General features: G+C 40.6%; 2 protein-coding genes across 3 annotated transcripts; both read left to right on the top strand.

Annotated features, from left to right (window-relative positions):
- The first annotated feature begins 4,459 nt into the window (after window positions 1-4,459).
- LOC122533485 lies at window positions 4,460-8,670 on the top strand. Of its 2 annotated transcripts, none has more exons than XM_043663275.1 (2): window positions 4,460-4,640; window positions 8,123-8,670. In XM_043663275.1, exon 2 carries the CDS (start codon window positions 8,143-8,145, stop codon window positions 8,419-8,421), a length of 279 nt encoding a protein of 92 aa, XP_043519210.1. In that variant the 5' UTR covers window positions 4,460-4,640; window positions 8,123-8,142; the 3' UTR covers window positions 8,422-8,670. The 2 variants fall into 2 exon arrangements, with proteins under 2 accessions (XP_043519210.1, XP_043519201.1); XM_043663266.1 differs by having other exon boundaries at window positions 4,471-4,784; window positions 8,123-8,669.
- Window positions 8,671-8,717: 47 nt separating this feature from the next.
- On the top strand, window positions 8,718-9,899 carry LOC122533480. Its single transcript, XM_043663235.1, has one exon. The coding sequence runs from the start codon at window positions 8,761-8,763 to the stop codon at window positions 9,616-9,618; it is 858 nt and encodes a 285-aa protein (XP_043519170.1). The 5' UTR covers window positions 8,718-8,760; the 3' UTR covers window positions 9,619-9,899.
- The last annotated feature ends 2,492 nt before the right edge of the window (window positions 9,900-12,391 follow it).

Genomic DNA, 12,391 nt, shown 5'->3' with positions numbered 1-12,391 from the left:
CTATCAAATTTAAAATACCAAATTTTAAAATACTACCATTTATTTAAACAAACTACTACTAGTTAATAAAAATACCAAATTCAAAGAAATCTATCAAATTTAAAATATCAAATTTAAAAAAAATTATCAAATTCAAAAACACCAAGTTTAAAACAAGCTACCATTTCTTAAAAAGAATTACTATCAGCTTTAAGTTTGAATTTGAAATCAGCAAGAATCTTCGACCGATTAATTACAAAATTCCGGTTACAGAGGTTATCGATGATGTCTGCGAACACTTTCATCCATCACGCGTCAGTTTGACACTTTCTTATTACGTTGTTATATTGCACGATTGCAGTAAAATTTGCCAGCGCTCGCATTATTGTTGGCAATTAACTGGCCAGAGAGACGGGCAATTAGGATTGCGCAAACGAGATTGCCGACCGATCTTGCAAACGAATCACGTCCCCGTGTAATGCAACGCGCGCCCGCAGCACGCGGGCCAATTGTGCGCGTAACAGGTGAGCCACTTGACAAATGTAGATTTCGCGAGCGGTATTCTCGTCGCGTCACGTCGTTACAAATTTTTGCACTCCTTTCTTCGGACAATGCCGAGCCACGAGCAACAACGCTCGCGAATCAAGAGCTGTGTTTGAGAGTGACAAATCCTGAGAGTCCGAGAGGAAAACTTATCAATCAGCAATATCGTCACAGATCGATAACTGTTTGATTCGTTTTTGTCATTATCGGCGTGAGTAATAAACCGTGTTCCTCGAGGGTGCTTCGCAAATCGAGCGAGAGATCTTTATCTCATCGAACGACCTTAACCCTTTAAGTGTTTCATTTCGTTTCGTGAACGAAAGCACTTGCGCTCGATTGTTTTTATGAAAATAAGTTTCAATGGCATTTAAGAAAATCAAGTTTTCCATGAAAATAAATTCGAGTTTTATACTCAACGAAAGCGGAACAAGAGAGAGAGAGAGAGAGAGAGAGAGAGAGAGAGAGAGAGAGAGATCATCTGTCGTAGAATTGAAATAAATGATAATACAGAGTATTGTTCAAAAGTTTCTTCCCACCTAATTTCTTTTTTTTTTCTTTTTTTTTTAATAAAATGTCAAAATAAAATACGAGAGAAAACCAGTTTCATTAATTTTGAATTAAATTCAAGTTCAAATCACATGATTCTTTCCACTGTGTTTTAAAAGTTTTCTATTACAAATGTTTATCATAAAATTGTATTATTTCGTAAAAACAATTGCATGAAATAATAACTATATTTTATACAAGTTTTCGCCTAATTCGAATTCCTATCAAACTCGAGCGATAACCTCGAACATATTTTCGCTGCTTTTGCTGTCTGTAATATATAGATTGTGCCTGGCCACTGTAATTATTTCTCGTTACTTGGCGGAATGTCTTCCAGAGTCTTTGGTGGATGTGAAACAAATAGAACGAGAGGAACGAGTTCGTAGAGACTCTTGACTCTCCTCGTATGTGGAGCATTAGTTACGAGCGACCTGGAAATTTCTCAACAAAACGGCCAATAAACTGTACTCCCTGACCGTGAGGAAAGCCTTTCATCCGTTAACTGAGACTTCTCCTCTCTCTTTCTCTCTCATTCTGTTAAGAAAATATGGCCACGGATCGACTATGGCAACAAAGGGAACTGGATCACAATTCCAAATGTACGTCGCGTACAAGTCTGCGAATTATCCGTTGCAAATGGCCGTTTACGCTCAATATTTATTAAATTACGCAGCCACGAAGAAAATTACGAAGCGGAGATGCATTCACGCCGGGTTTTCGCCCAGTGTTGTCGTTCGAAAGAACGAGGCAACTACGTTGGAGTTCAATTCCTCCATCAAGAAGAAAGAACAATCTCTTGAGATATAGCTTAACGAAGGGAACTTCGCGCTCGTTTAGGCTCTCCCTTTCTCGCTTGCTGTCGTACTCGTTTGCGACTTTCTAATAATCTGGAATCCCGTAAAAAGAATATGCAGCGAAAAATGAAGAATTAATTGAAAGTAAATCGCGAACAATTTTAATTGACAGAAGGTCGGTAGAATTCTGTTGATATCACTTCTCCAAATATTCCTGCGTGCATTATGTTACATTCATCCACTAATATTGGGGGTAACGATCTCTTTTCGAGATATTTGTAGATTTACTTGGGATACTGCTTTCAAACAAGACTCCTGAAATTTGGCAATATTTTGATACACATTGTCATCATGATTTTTATGGACATTACTGTGATTTCGTATTTTTGTTGTTGTTTGCAAAATTATAAATTATCGTAATGTCTATGATATTTATACGTTTCAACAAACTTTATTGACACGTGTCAAAAATTCTTTCAAAATAATAAGTTATGTATATTGACAGTGATAGTTATCTACAATCATAGACAATGATATTTATCTACAGGATCATTTAGGGGTGCTTGTTTCTCCTGTAAACATACTTTGCAATTCTATCATTTCTTTTTTTAAGGTACATTACGTATTTACTCTTCCTTTGAAACACCTTTTCTTTCCTTTTTATTTCTGCTCTAACAAAGCACTAAATATGTTACACACATTACAATATTGTCATATTTTGTTGCACAGTATTATCTTATTCCATGTTAATAAACATCTATTTTCGTGTTTCTTTCGTATATTTTATAAAGGAAAATTTACGTGTAACAACAAAAATCAGAACTTCCCAACCTTTGACGAGGGAAAACGTTACTTCCCGGTAGCCTTAATAATTCCAAAGTCGACGAACCTAGACATGAAAAAGACAACTGGCTTCGTATACATATCTGGCTTCTAACGATGTGACACAGTTACGCAAACTAGCGGATTAGAGGAACGTTATTGAATATCGAAGTACCACGGCACACGATCCCGTCCTCGAAAACTTTCGTACGTACGTACATGCGTACTGCGAACGTAACGAATATGTCAGGTCCAATAACAAATTCTACAATAATAATAATAATAATAATAATAATAATAATAATAATAATAATAATAATAATAATAAAATAAAACGACTAAAACAAATTGAAAAACATCGACACGATGGAACGCGCGTGAAACACAAATGACAAACGTCGCATTAATGCACTTTTATAATTGCCGTACTTTTCACAACGTGGCCTCTGGAAACTAGAACGCAGAGTGATCTGTTTTAATCTTCCGAAGTTCTAAGTGCTTCAAACTGATAATTAATTGACGTGAAAAACTTCGTGAAAATTTACAGAGCAGAGTGGGTGGCAGAACCTACGGCAGCGTTGCGAGGCGACAGAAAGTCGTGTCGTTTCTTTTTTTTTCTTTTTTTTCTTTTTTTTTTTTGGTATCCTTTTGCAGAAAGCATATCGCGAAGCGTGTGATTGATGAAGCGTCCCTTGTTTTAACAGGCGCGGTCCAAATGGAAGATAACACATCGTATTTGAAAACACGTATCGATCATCGTGCACACGCAACCACCGCCATTCGATCACCAGTGTATTAACTCCTGGATTTTCTTCGACGAAACCTAAACTAAGTTTGCCATACGTTTCTCCTAACCCTTTCATTGCGAGCAATCCATCGACGCAATGGGGTAATCAGATGTTAAAAGTAGACTTTGGGCATCGAGACGAGCTTTCTATTCGACAGTTATTTACACGATAAGAAATTAAATTGCATGAAATTGTAATAAAATTGCAATAAATTATGAAATTGTAATAAAATTGTAATAAATTATGAAGTTGTAATAAAATTGTAATAAATTATGAAACTGTAATAAAATTGTAATAAATTGTGATAAAAAATTTATTCTATTAAATTTAATCTATTAAATCTAAAAACTAAATTTAGACCGAATCTATTGTAATTCGGAAAAAATCGACTACACTGTACAACTGTTAATCAAAATTAAAAATTTAAGTTTAGATTTTTGCTTGAAAAAAAAAAAAGAAACATTTTAGGCCTCTGCCAAAATGTTACCAAGAAATTCAAAGAAGATTCGACAATGGAATATATACATACACGATAAGAAATTATTGTAATAAAAAAATCTTTCCCAATCTATGGGCGTAACTGTTAATCTCTTAAAAATTTAAGTTAGGGGTTAGATTTCTAGTTAGGTTAGATTAGGTTTCAGAGTTTCGTTTGACGAATCAAAATTAATTGAAAAAGGACATTCTGGGTCCCCGTCGAAATGTTACGAGGCCATTTAAAAAAGATTCTATTTCAAAATGGATGAACGGACTCGGAAAATGACTCGATCAATGCGTGCAACACTTTTAGCTCTCCGCCAGAGCGAAAGGGTTAATTCTATCAATATCTCCCGCCCTTACGAATTTCCTCCGCCACACGAAGATTTTACGGAACTTTCTTCTTCGTACGTGAGCTTCGAGGAGCCGCTGACGCGGAGCGGAGAGTCTCCTGGTAATCAGCTTACCAACTCGAAGAAGCCCTATCGACGCGATCCACGCCGATGCGGGGGAGAAAAACTGGCAACCAGTTGGTAACGATCGCTTCACGCGCCCTGCCACGAAAAACTCCAGAGTAAAACGGAAACACTGGTGCGGTGATAAGCTTCGAGGGCTGGCGAAAACCGGACGTCGAGTGGCGTGATTCGCTGAACACATCGGCCGGTGATCGACGGAAAACTGATTCATCGCGGTGAGTTCGCCGGTCGCCGATCGAAACCTCGGGATTTAGTGATTTGGTTTTGGCGAACCTCGTGAAACACACCCGTCCCCACTTTGACGAGAAAAGAGCGGGCGAGAAACGATCGTCCAACTGTGAAACATCGTACTCGCGGAGGTAACTCGCCTCCTGTTGTCTCTCCCTTTGTTTCGTTGAGGTCGAAGAGGCGATTTATGGCCAACGATCGAGATAGAATATCGTTAACCCATTTGCATCACGACTTAAATTGCACGTGTCTCGCTAGAGAAACTATTTATCGATCCCTTGAATCTAACGTATCGCTGAGTGATACCACGCGTGACAATTTCGACAATTTTCCGTTAGATATATCTATGAAGCGATAGTGTTTCAATTTCTGCTCCACGTGAGAACGGACGATAAAAGAGCCTCTATCTTATCAAATTGTTCGGTCATACAACGCGACGGCGCTAACTTTTAGGGGGCAACTTTAAAATCGCGTTTCGACCGCGAGCAAAGTCGAAGGCTCGAACACAGTTTCAAGCCTGGCGAGGAGAGAAAAATTCACCTGCTCACGTACGAAAACAAGCTAACATTTATTCACGCTTGTATCTATTCATGAGACAATTACAATATGCTGATCCAGTCGCGGCGCAATTTCGGGGATTGAACTCGCACCAGACCGATAGTCGAGTTTCGCTGGGTCGACAGAAGAGACAAGGAATATTAAATCTTTCGCCTCGTCTCGTTCTATCAAATTTGTCACCTTTGCATTTCACTTCTTTACCCTGCTCAAAGGAAGGGCTCGACATTCGCGTCGATATACTCATTTAATGTCAATTAAATTTCTCTCTTAACGAGACTTATGTAATATTAAAGTCTGGCGGGACGATCGATACACGACGATGCAAAGCGCCCGAACGAAGAGAGGAACGAGGACCCGGAACGAACGGAGCGGGCAGCATTTCACCGATGAAGAATCTTATAATTGTCTCTCGGTTAACGGCTAACTATTTTTGCCAGTGGCGCTCCCAACTTTTGCCATACATTATGCGAGTTCCAGCGGAAATAATGGAAGAGCAAACTTCGGTAATTAGAAGCTCAATAGAGAGGTCCAAGTTTTCGAGGAGAAACAAGTCTGTAATAAAGGGTGGGAAGTCTGTTTCTATAGTGTACAGGTATCTCGCGTAGGAATTTTATAACGGAGATTTCGCGTGGTTGTTCCTCTGCTAAATTCGAAATCCGACTGACACGCTCATTATGTATATCAGCATTGGTCATTTGTTAAACGATAGTCAACTTCGTTGGACCGTAGTTTGTTCTATTTCCACAAATATTTCAGAATATTTTAGAATTTAATTTTTATTAAAATACAAATATGTATTTTAAAACAGAGACGTGTGTGTAACTGGCGGCCCGAGAGTCCCATCGCTAGCGGTTACCCCCTCCACTGCATCTCCCCATTCAGAGAGTGAAATTTCAATTGTAGTGGGGAGATCGATGTAGTGGAGGGGATAGCGCTAACGACCAAGGGCCGCCAGTTAGACGCCTCTGTTTTAGAATAATCGGAACGAGATGAATATTGCTAATGAATTTTGAATTTTTAACATAAATAACCAGATGAAATTTCGAAATAAAAAAAAGTACGCTTCCGTTGTAACATAATATCTTACGCCGAAATTAAATACGCCGTCCCACAGACGGAACGTGAATGTTAATCGACGCGTTGATTAAACAACAAGAGTTGATCGTAATGTATCACAATGACTGAAACTTGTTATTTTCCGAGAGATTATTCTCCTTTACAGATCAAAAAGATACGTGCGAATTATCGATCTAAACGGAGATAAGGAGTTTTTCAAGCGACGCGTGGGCGTAGAAATGCATGGGTTTTATCGTTCGGCCGCTCGTTCGCGTGTTTAAGTGCTACACTCTCTACACGGCGCGGTGTTGTACCACGTACGCGCGAGTGAATCACGATGTGTAGACGTGAGATGACGATGTACTCCGCGTCTTCCACGTACATACGTGCCGGAATGTCTGGAACATTCTGGCCCGTTGCATGTGTGTCGCCGTTGCACGCGAAAGCTAATGCGCGTGGATCGCCTGACATTCTCAAAGACAAGGCTAAGGGTGGGCGTACTCGAATCCAGGCGTACGCTCGCTGAAGCCCGCATCGATTGTTCCGAAACTGTCGTGCAGGCGATCACAGCGACTCTACATTATGAGAGAATTGAAAAGGTGACGGAAACGGACCAATTAGTCGAAAATTATGACGCCGATGTCGAATGCTTCGACCTGTTTCGATCTCCATGTTCTAGCGTTTTTTTATTTATTTATTTTTTTTTTGTCACTTTTCGTTTAAACAAGCAAACTGTATGCACAAGTATATTCGTTTATCTCGCGGCTTGATTGAATTTTTACGTGACGCTGCGGAGGCGTTAATTCATTGCGATTTATATTTATATTTCACGAGAATTCCTCAATCGAATATCGTGTTTCATTGACGTTTGTTTGAATATTCGGATCGTAAAATCGTGAAATCTGAACATCCGACCGTTTATAAAATAAATCTGTCAGTTTTTAAAGATGGGCAGAGCAACAAGCGGATGGATAATATAATGATGTTAATTGATAATCTAGTGTTACTTTGCGTCATGCATAAATCGTTACGAGACGAATTTCGTTAATTACGTTGCATCAACAATTCATCCCAATGTGGAAGAGATTTAACGATGAAAACGAGAATCGTGGAAACGCTACAATTTTCAAACTCATTGAGATCGAGTCTAGTTCGCGTAATAACACCATAAGTAAGTACATTCGAGAGTGAACTAAACAGCAGCTCTATTTTTATCGTGAACTCTCCTCAACTCCTCAGGCAGTGTATTTTTGGTGTGCTTGTTATAGATATAGGGAAACAGAGATTCGAAATTAGCCCTCCACGTGATAGTTCTCGCGATAAACTCGCATTAACAGGAATAACTCGCAATGGGATAAAAGTATCATTTTATTTCCAATGGAACGGTATATCTGTTGAATCATCCCACAAGTTTGGTCTGTCTTTTATAATACTTGTTCAAAGTGAAATTTGAAATATAGCTGAGCAAGTGGCACGAAAATATGTAATCACCCTCTCTCGTGCTACAACTTCTTTCCATCTTTTGGAAAACAGTCGCTAAATTGTGCTCCTTGCCACTTCGACGTGTTCAATCAAATATCGACACATCGAACGTGAAAATTGCAAAGCGCAGAATTCAGATAGACGAAGATTAAGATTGAGTCATCGCGCAAATAAATAGCTTTGCTTGCAAGATAAGTTGTGAAATTCTAAAAATTCGAAACGTTCGCGAGGGAAATTAATTAAAAACGATAATAAATATTTAGAGCTTTCGATTGTTCTCGAATTGATAGTCTTTCCCTTTCGCCCACTTGTCAAATGTCGAATCGCATCGTCTCAAACGAGTCGTCAGAACTGGAGTTTTCGTAATTTTCAGATGCGAACCGGATAGAAACGATGAAGAAACGCGGCAACCATGAGACGAAAGCTGGCAAGGGACGACAGAACGAAACGAGCAACGCGGACGACAAGAAGAACGAGGAGAAGGACGACGCGCGTTTAAACGACGCGGAGAACCAAGGGTTCAGCGAGTGGCTCCGATCTAGCGACGGCCTCGAAATGATGCGGCTGTTCGTCATCGCCAATTCGATTCTGGTGTTCGTCACCGTTGGATTCCCAAAAATACAGGAGGCTTTCGGCGTCCTCAAGGACTACTATCTCGGAGAAACGGAGTAAACGGAGAACTTCGGACGAGGTTCGACCTTTTCGTCGAGATCGATATTACGCGATCGCGTTTTCCTCGAAACGATTCGACGTTCGTAGCTCGTGCATGCTTCGCTTCCTGAAACGTGAACCCTAGACCCTGCATCGGCGCAAAACGCGTAACACGATTCGACATCGAAGAGGACAACATCGATATACAGAAATATTTATTTTCGTCTTGCTCTCTCGTAACGCAGTATCGATTCTCTAGGTCGCAAAATATATATTCTTGCTCGTTTCATTCCGCTTCCCGAGAAACCGTAATTTGCAAATTTGAATACAGATTTCGTTAATTGAAATTCGCGGCTGGCCATGCTCGGGCTGATCGTTCGCGGCGTGTTCCTCGTCGGTATACTCACCTGGTACAGTACCAGTGTGTGGAAAATTATCGACGGCTACTTCAGGGATCAATTCCGCAGCTACCTGGAGGAGGAGTATCGAAAGAATCCGCGAATGAGAACGGACGTGCAGAGCGGCTCGGCCGATAACAGCGAGCCCTCGCTGACCGACTCGACGACTGCGCCACCGCGAGAGATACTCGAAGCTGCGGAGACGGCAGCGCGCGCGGTCGAGGCTGCAGAGAACGATTCCACGTCGGGGACGAGCGACGAGGAACGGATGACAGGTGGCACCAGTGAAAACGAGGCCAATGCAGGGGGATCGGCCGATAAAAATGCATTCCTGGGAACTGTCGCGGAATCGAGGCCCGCGGAAAGGAGGAAGCTGCTGCCCGAGAGCGGGCAGAAGGATTCTCGGCAGCTTATTAATGACGACGACCGTGACCTCGAGGAGAAGGAGCGTGGTCGTCGGTCAGTCTCACAGGCGTCTAAGGGCACGGCCAGAAAGACGAAACGCGGCAGGAGGCTGCCCGTCCCTAGGGACATTTCACGCGAGAGGCCAGAGCTGCCGAAAAGGCGGAACGTGAGGACGGTGACGTTCACCGAGAGGGATTTCAAGTCGGTGATCAGGGACTACGTTTCTAACGACGATTTCTGGGAGTTCGAGGAGGACGCGGACGAGAAGGAACCGCTGGAGGGCATTTTGGTGTCCGAGCTGCCGTTCAAGCCAAGAGCGGACATAGGGGATTTGGACAGGGTCACCGAGGACGAATACTGTCCCTTGAGCTTGGAAGACGAGGCGTCCTGCGGCGAGACGTTCAAGTGGCCTTGAAAATTCGAAATAAGTCGATAAATTGTAGAGTAGTGGAATATAAAGAATTTCGGCGGAGAGAAGATCGGTCGTTTCGCGATTCGCCCGATTCGTCGCGCCGTTTCAAAGGAATCGGTTTCTCATCCGGAATCTTTAATTTTGACAATTGAACGGCAGCTGCGAAAATATGCAGCCTTCGATTATTTACGCAAGCATTAGGTCTTGTGACTGTGAGTCGTTGAAAATAAAAATATATACTCTCTTCGAATGCCTGATTGAATTCTGCGAATACCTCTTATTCATATCCTCTAAACGCTGTTGAAGCTAATTAACTAGACTGCGGACTTTTATCAAGAGCATAATTTAAAAAAACAGAATCTAGACAGAAGTTTGCTTTGTATGTTAAACAGCAAGTATCTTACTTTCGATATTTTGTACAGAAATCGACAGTCTACTAATTTAATAAAACCTGACATCAAAAGTCTGACTGTCAAAATCTGGCAAAAACCACGATAATAATTGGAAATAATTCTTGCGCCGGTCGTCGAGGAACGGCGTGAGTTCAAGGCACGGAATGTGCTCGGCTAATTTTTTCCCCGTAATCTTTAAAAATCGCCCGACAAATGAAAACACAGGCGTAACAGGTCGGCGCTATTGACTTTTTGCTTCGGACGAAGAAGTCTCGACGAAGGAGGCTGCAAAATGCGCCCCGTCACTTCAAGTGCAATCTCTCCCCCCGCGCGGACAAACTTCCAATCTACAGAAAGAAGTTGCTCTCTCTCGAAACTCTCAACGCGATAAATTTTCACCCGGCGATCAATCACGCGCGAAGCACTATGACGAGGAAGAAAAGAGAACGATCATCTGGGTCAATGTTAGCCGCTGCGAGTTTCCCGCGTCGCGTCGACGCACGGTGCCGTAAAGAACGGTTCAATGGTTCGACGGAAGGAAGAGCAAAAATTGAAGGACCTAAAGGGGAGGATAATCAGGTTAATGTGAGCCGATGATAATGTGAAATCGCAGTGTATAAAAAGAAAGACCGTGTCGTCGCGACAAGAAAGAACGCGCGATCGGGGCTTCTTTGATAACTTAATTGCCTTCTGTAACGAGGATGACTGAATAGAAGGTAAATATAAAAAGATTGAGTGCGCGGGAGTAAATGGTGTAAAAGGCCTAATTTTCTTACAGGGTCGAGTTACACGGTGCATGAAATACGGAGATAAGAAGGAGATAAAACTGTTGAGAAGAAGAGGAAATGGTCCATTAAGCCACCTAAATATCTTTTCAAATTGTTTTATGATGCAAAAACTATTTTTCGCCTAGCATGAATGGCCAATAGGTCATCGATGCTTCTTTTCTACTAATAACTATATATATATATATATATATATATTTTTTTTTATTGTAGTCGTGTAGCTAGTAAAAGATACGTTCAGATATGTAAAGAATATGATTTTGAAAATTTAAGTTTCACATATAAATTCAACTCTATCAGAATCGCAGACGCGACGATTGGGAGTCTTATGATAAATGTAAATAAAAACGTTTACTGTTCATTGCATCGTCAATGATAATCTCTTCTAATAGCTTGAAATCCTGATCCAGTGTGAAATAATTCAACACAATCAGCAATAATTCACGCTCTTTTCGTTGATAACAGATACTTCAAGTTTGAGCAAAACGCGGAACTGTGTCTCCTTTTTTTAAAACAAGAACAAAGTTAAAATATGAATTAGAATTCAAGGTAAGAAACGTAAGAAACCACCGCGCGTATCCGTGGCTTTAATTGCTCTTAATTGTCAAACGAACGTATCAATTATCATAAATAAATCAGCCGGTTTGAGGCACGAGGGGGCCGACTTGGTAAGGCGGTCACACGGTTACTATATCGATTCTGTTAATATACTTTCCACCATAAACAAACATTCGTGACCAGAGAATGGTCGGAGGAATCAAGGTCACAGGGGTATCCTTTGACCCTGAAATTGCGGCCTCGCACTGCAGGGGAGAAACTAGGGAGTTGATGTGAAAGTACAGAGAAATTCGCGATTTATGATCTCTGCGCGAGGTTACGCTCGCCAAGGAAAATCAAACCGAGCAACGGAGATTCCGAACAGAGATCGCATACCGATGTATCAGAGGTACCCATGAGTAATGCTTTCAAATTTAATAAACAATCTAGTGACGATAATTCAACTTGTCATAACATAATCTACATTCTAGTTAAATATATCATTTAGCGTGCTTATTGTTAAACTACATTATAGATTAAAGCTGAAATAAAATTATCAAAAACCGATATTAGTTGTGGACAGCCCTGATAATACAAATATTGCTAAAAATTGCACCATGTCAAGTGAAAATGAAAATTCCGATATACAGATGAAATGGAAAAAAATGCTAATGCAACCGAAGCAACAAAGGAGAAGCAAGAGATTATGTAATTTCCTTAATTAACACAATCTCTTTGAATTTAAAGGATCGATCAAAAATCATTTTCTGAAATTGCTCGATTGATAAAGTCGAAGAGAAACATTTCCAACTTTTGGTAAAAGAATGGGAATACTATTAGAAGCTATAAAAGTTATAACACGATTTGATCTAATTTGTGTTTTTTTATTCACCAGTACTATATAGATACTATATCGAAATGCGGCTATACTGATATAACCTGGTTTCAATGACATCATACCAATGATATTCGAAGAATTTAGTTTCCATTAATATAACAGAATAATAGAATAGATTATAATAGAATAATAGATAAATAAATTTAAAACGCGGGTTTTTTACC

Source organism: Frieseomelitta varia, unplaced genomic scaffold (assembly GCF_011392965.1).
Source record: "Frieseomelitta varia isolate USP_RPSP 00005682 unplaced genomic scaffold, Fvar_1.2 scaffold_146, whole genome shotgun sequence".
In the NCBI taxonomy this organism is placed as follows: domain Eukaryota; kingdom Metazoa; phylum Arthropoda; class Insecta; order Hymenoptera; family Apidae; genus Frieseomelitta; species Frieseomelitta varia.
This window is presented reverse-complemented; position numbering and strand designations above follow the sequence as displayed.

Excerpts from the sequence above, each read along its gene's own strand:
- LOC122533480 (XM_043663235.1), top strand. The coding sequence starts at position 8,761 with ATGCTCGGGCTGATCGTTCGCGGCGTGTTCCTCGTCGGTATACTCACC.
- LOC122533485 (XM_043663275.1), top strand. The coding sequence starts at position 8,143 with ATGAAGAAACGCGGCAACCATGAGACGAAAGCTGGCAAGGGACGACAG.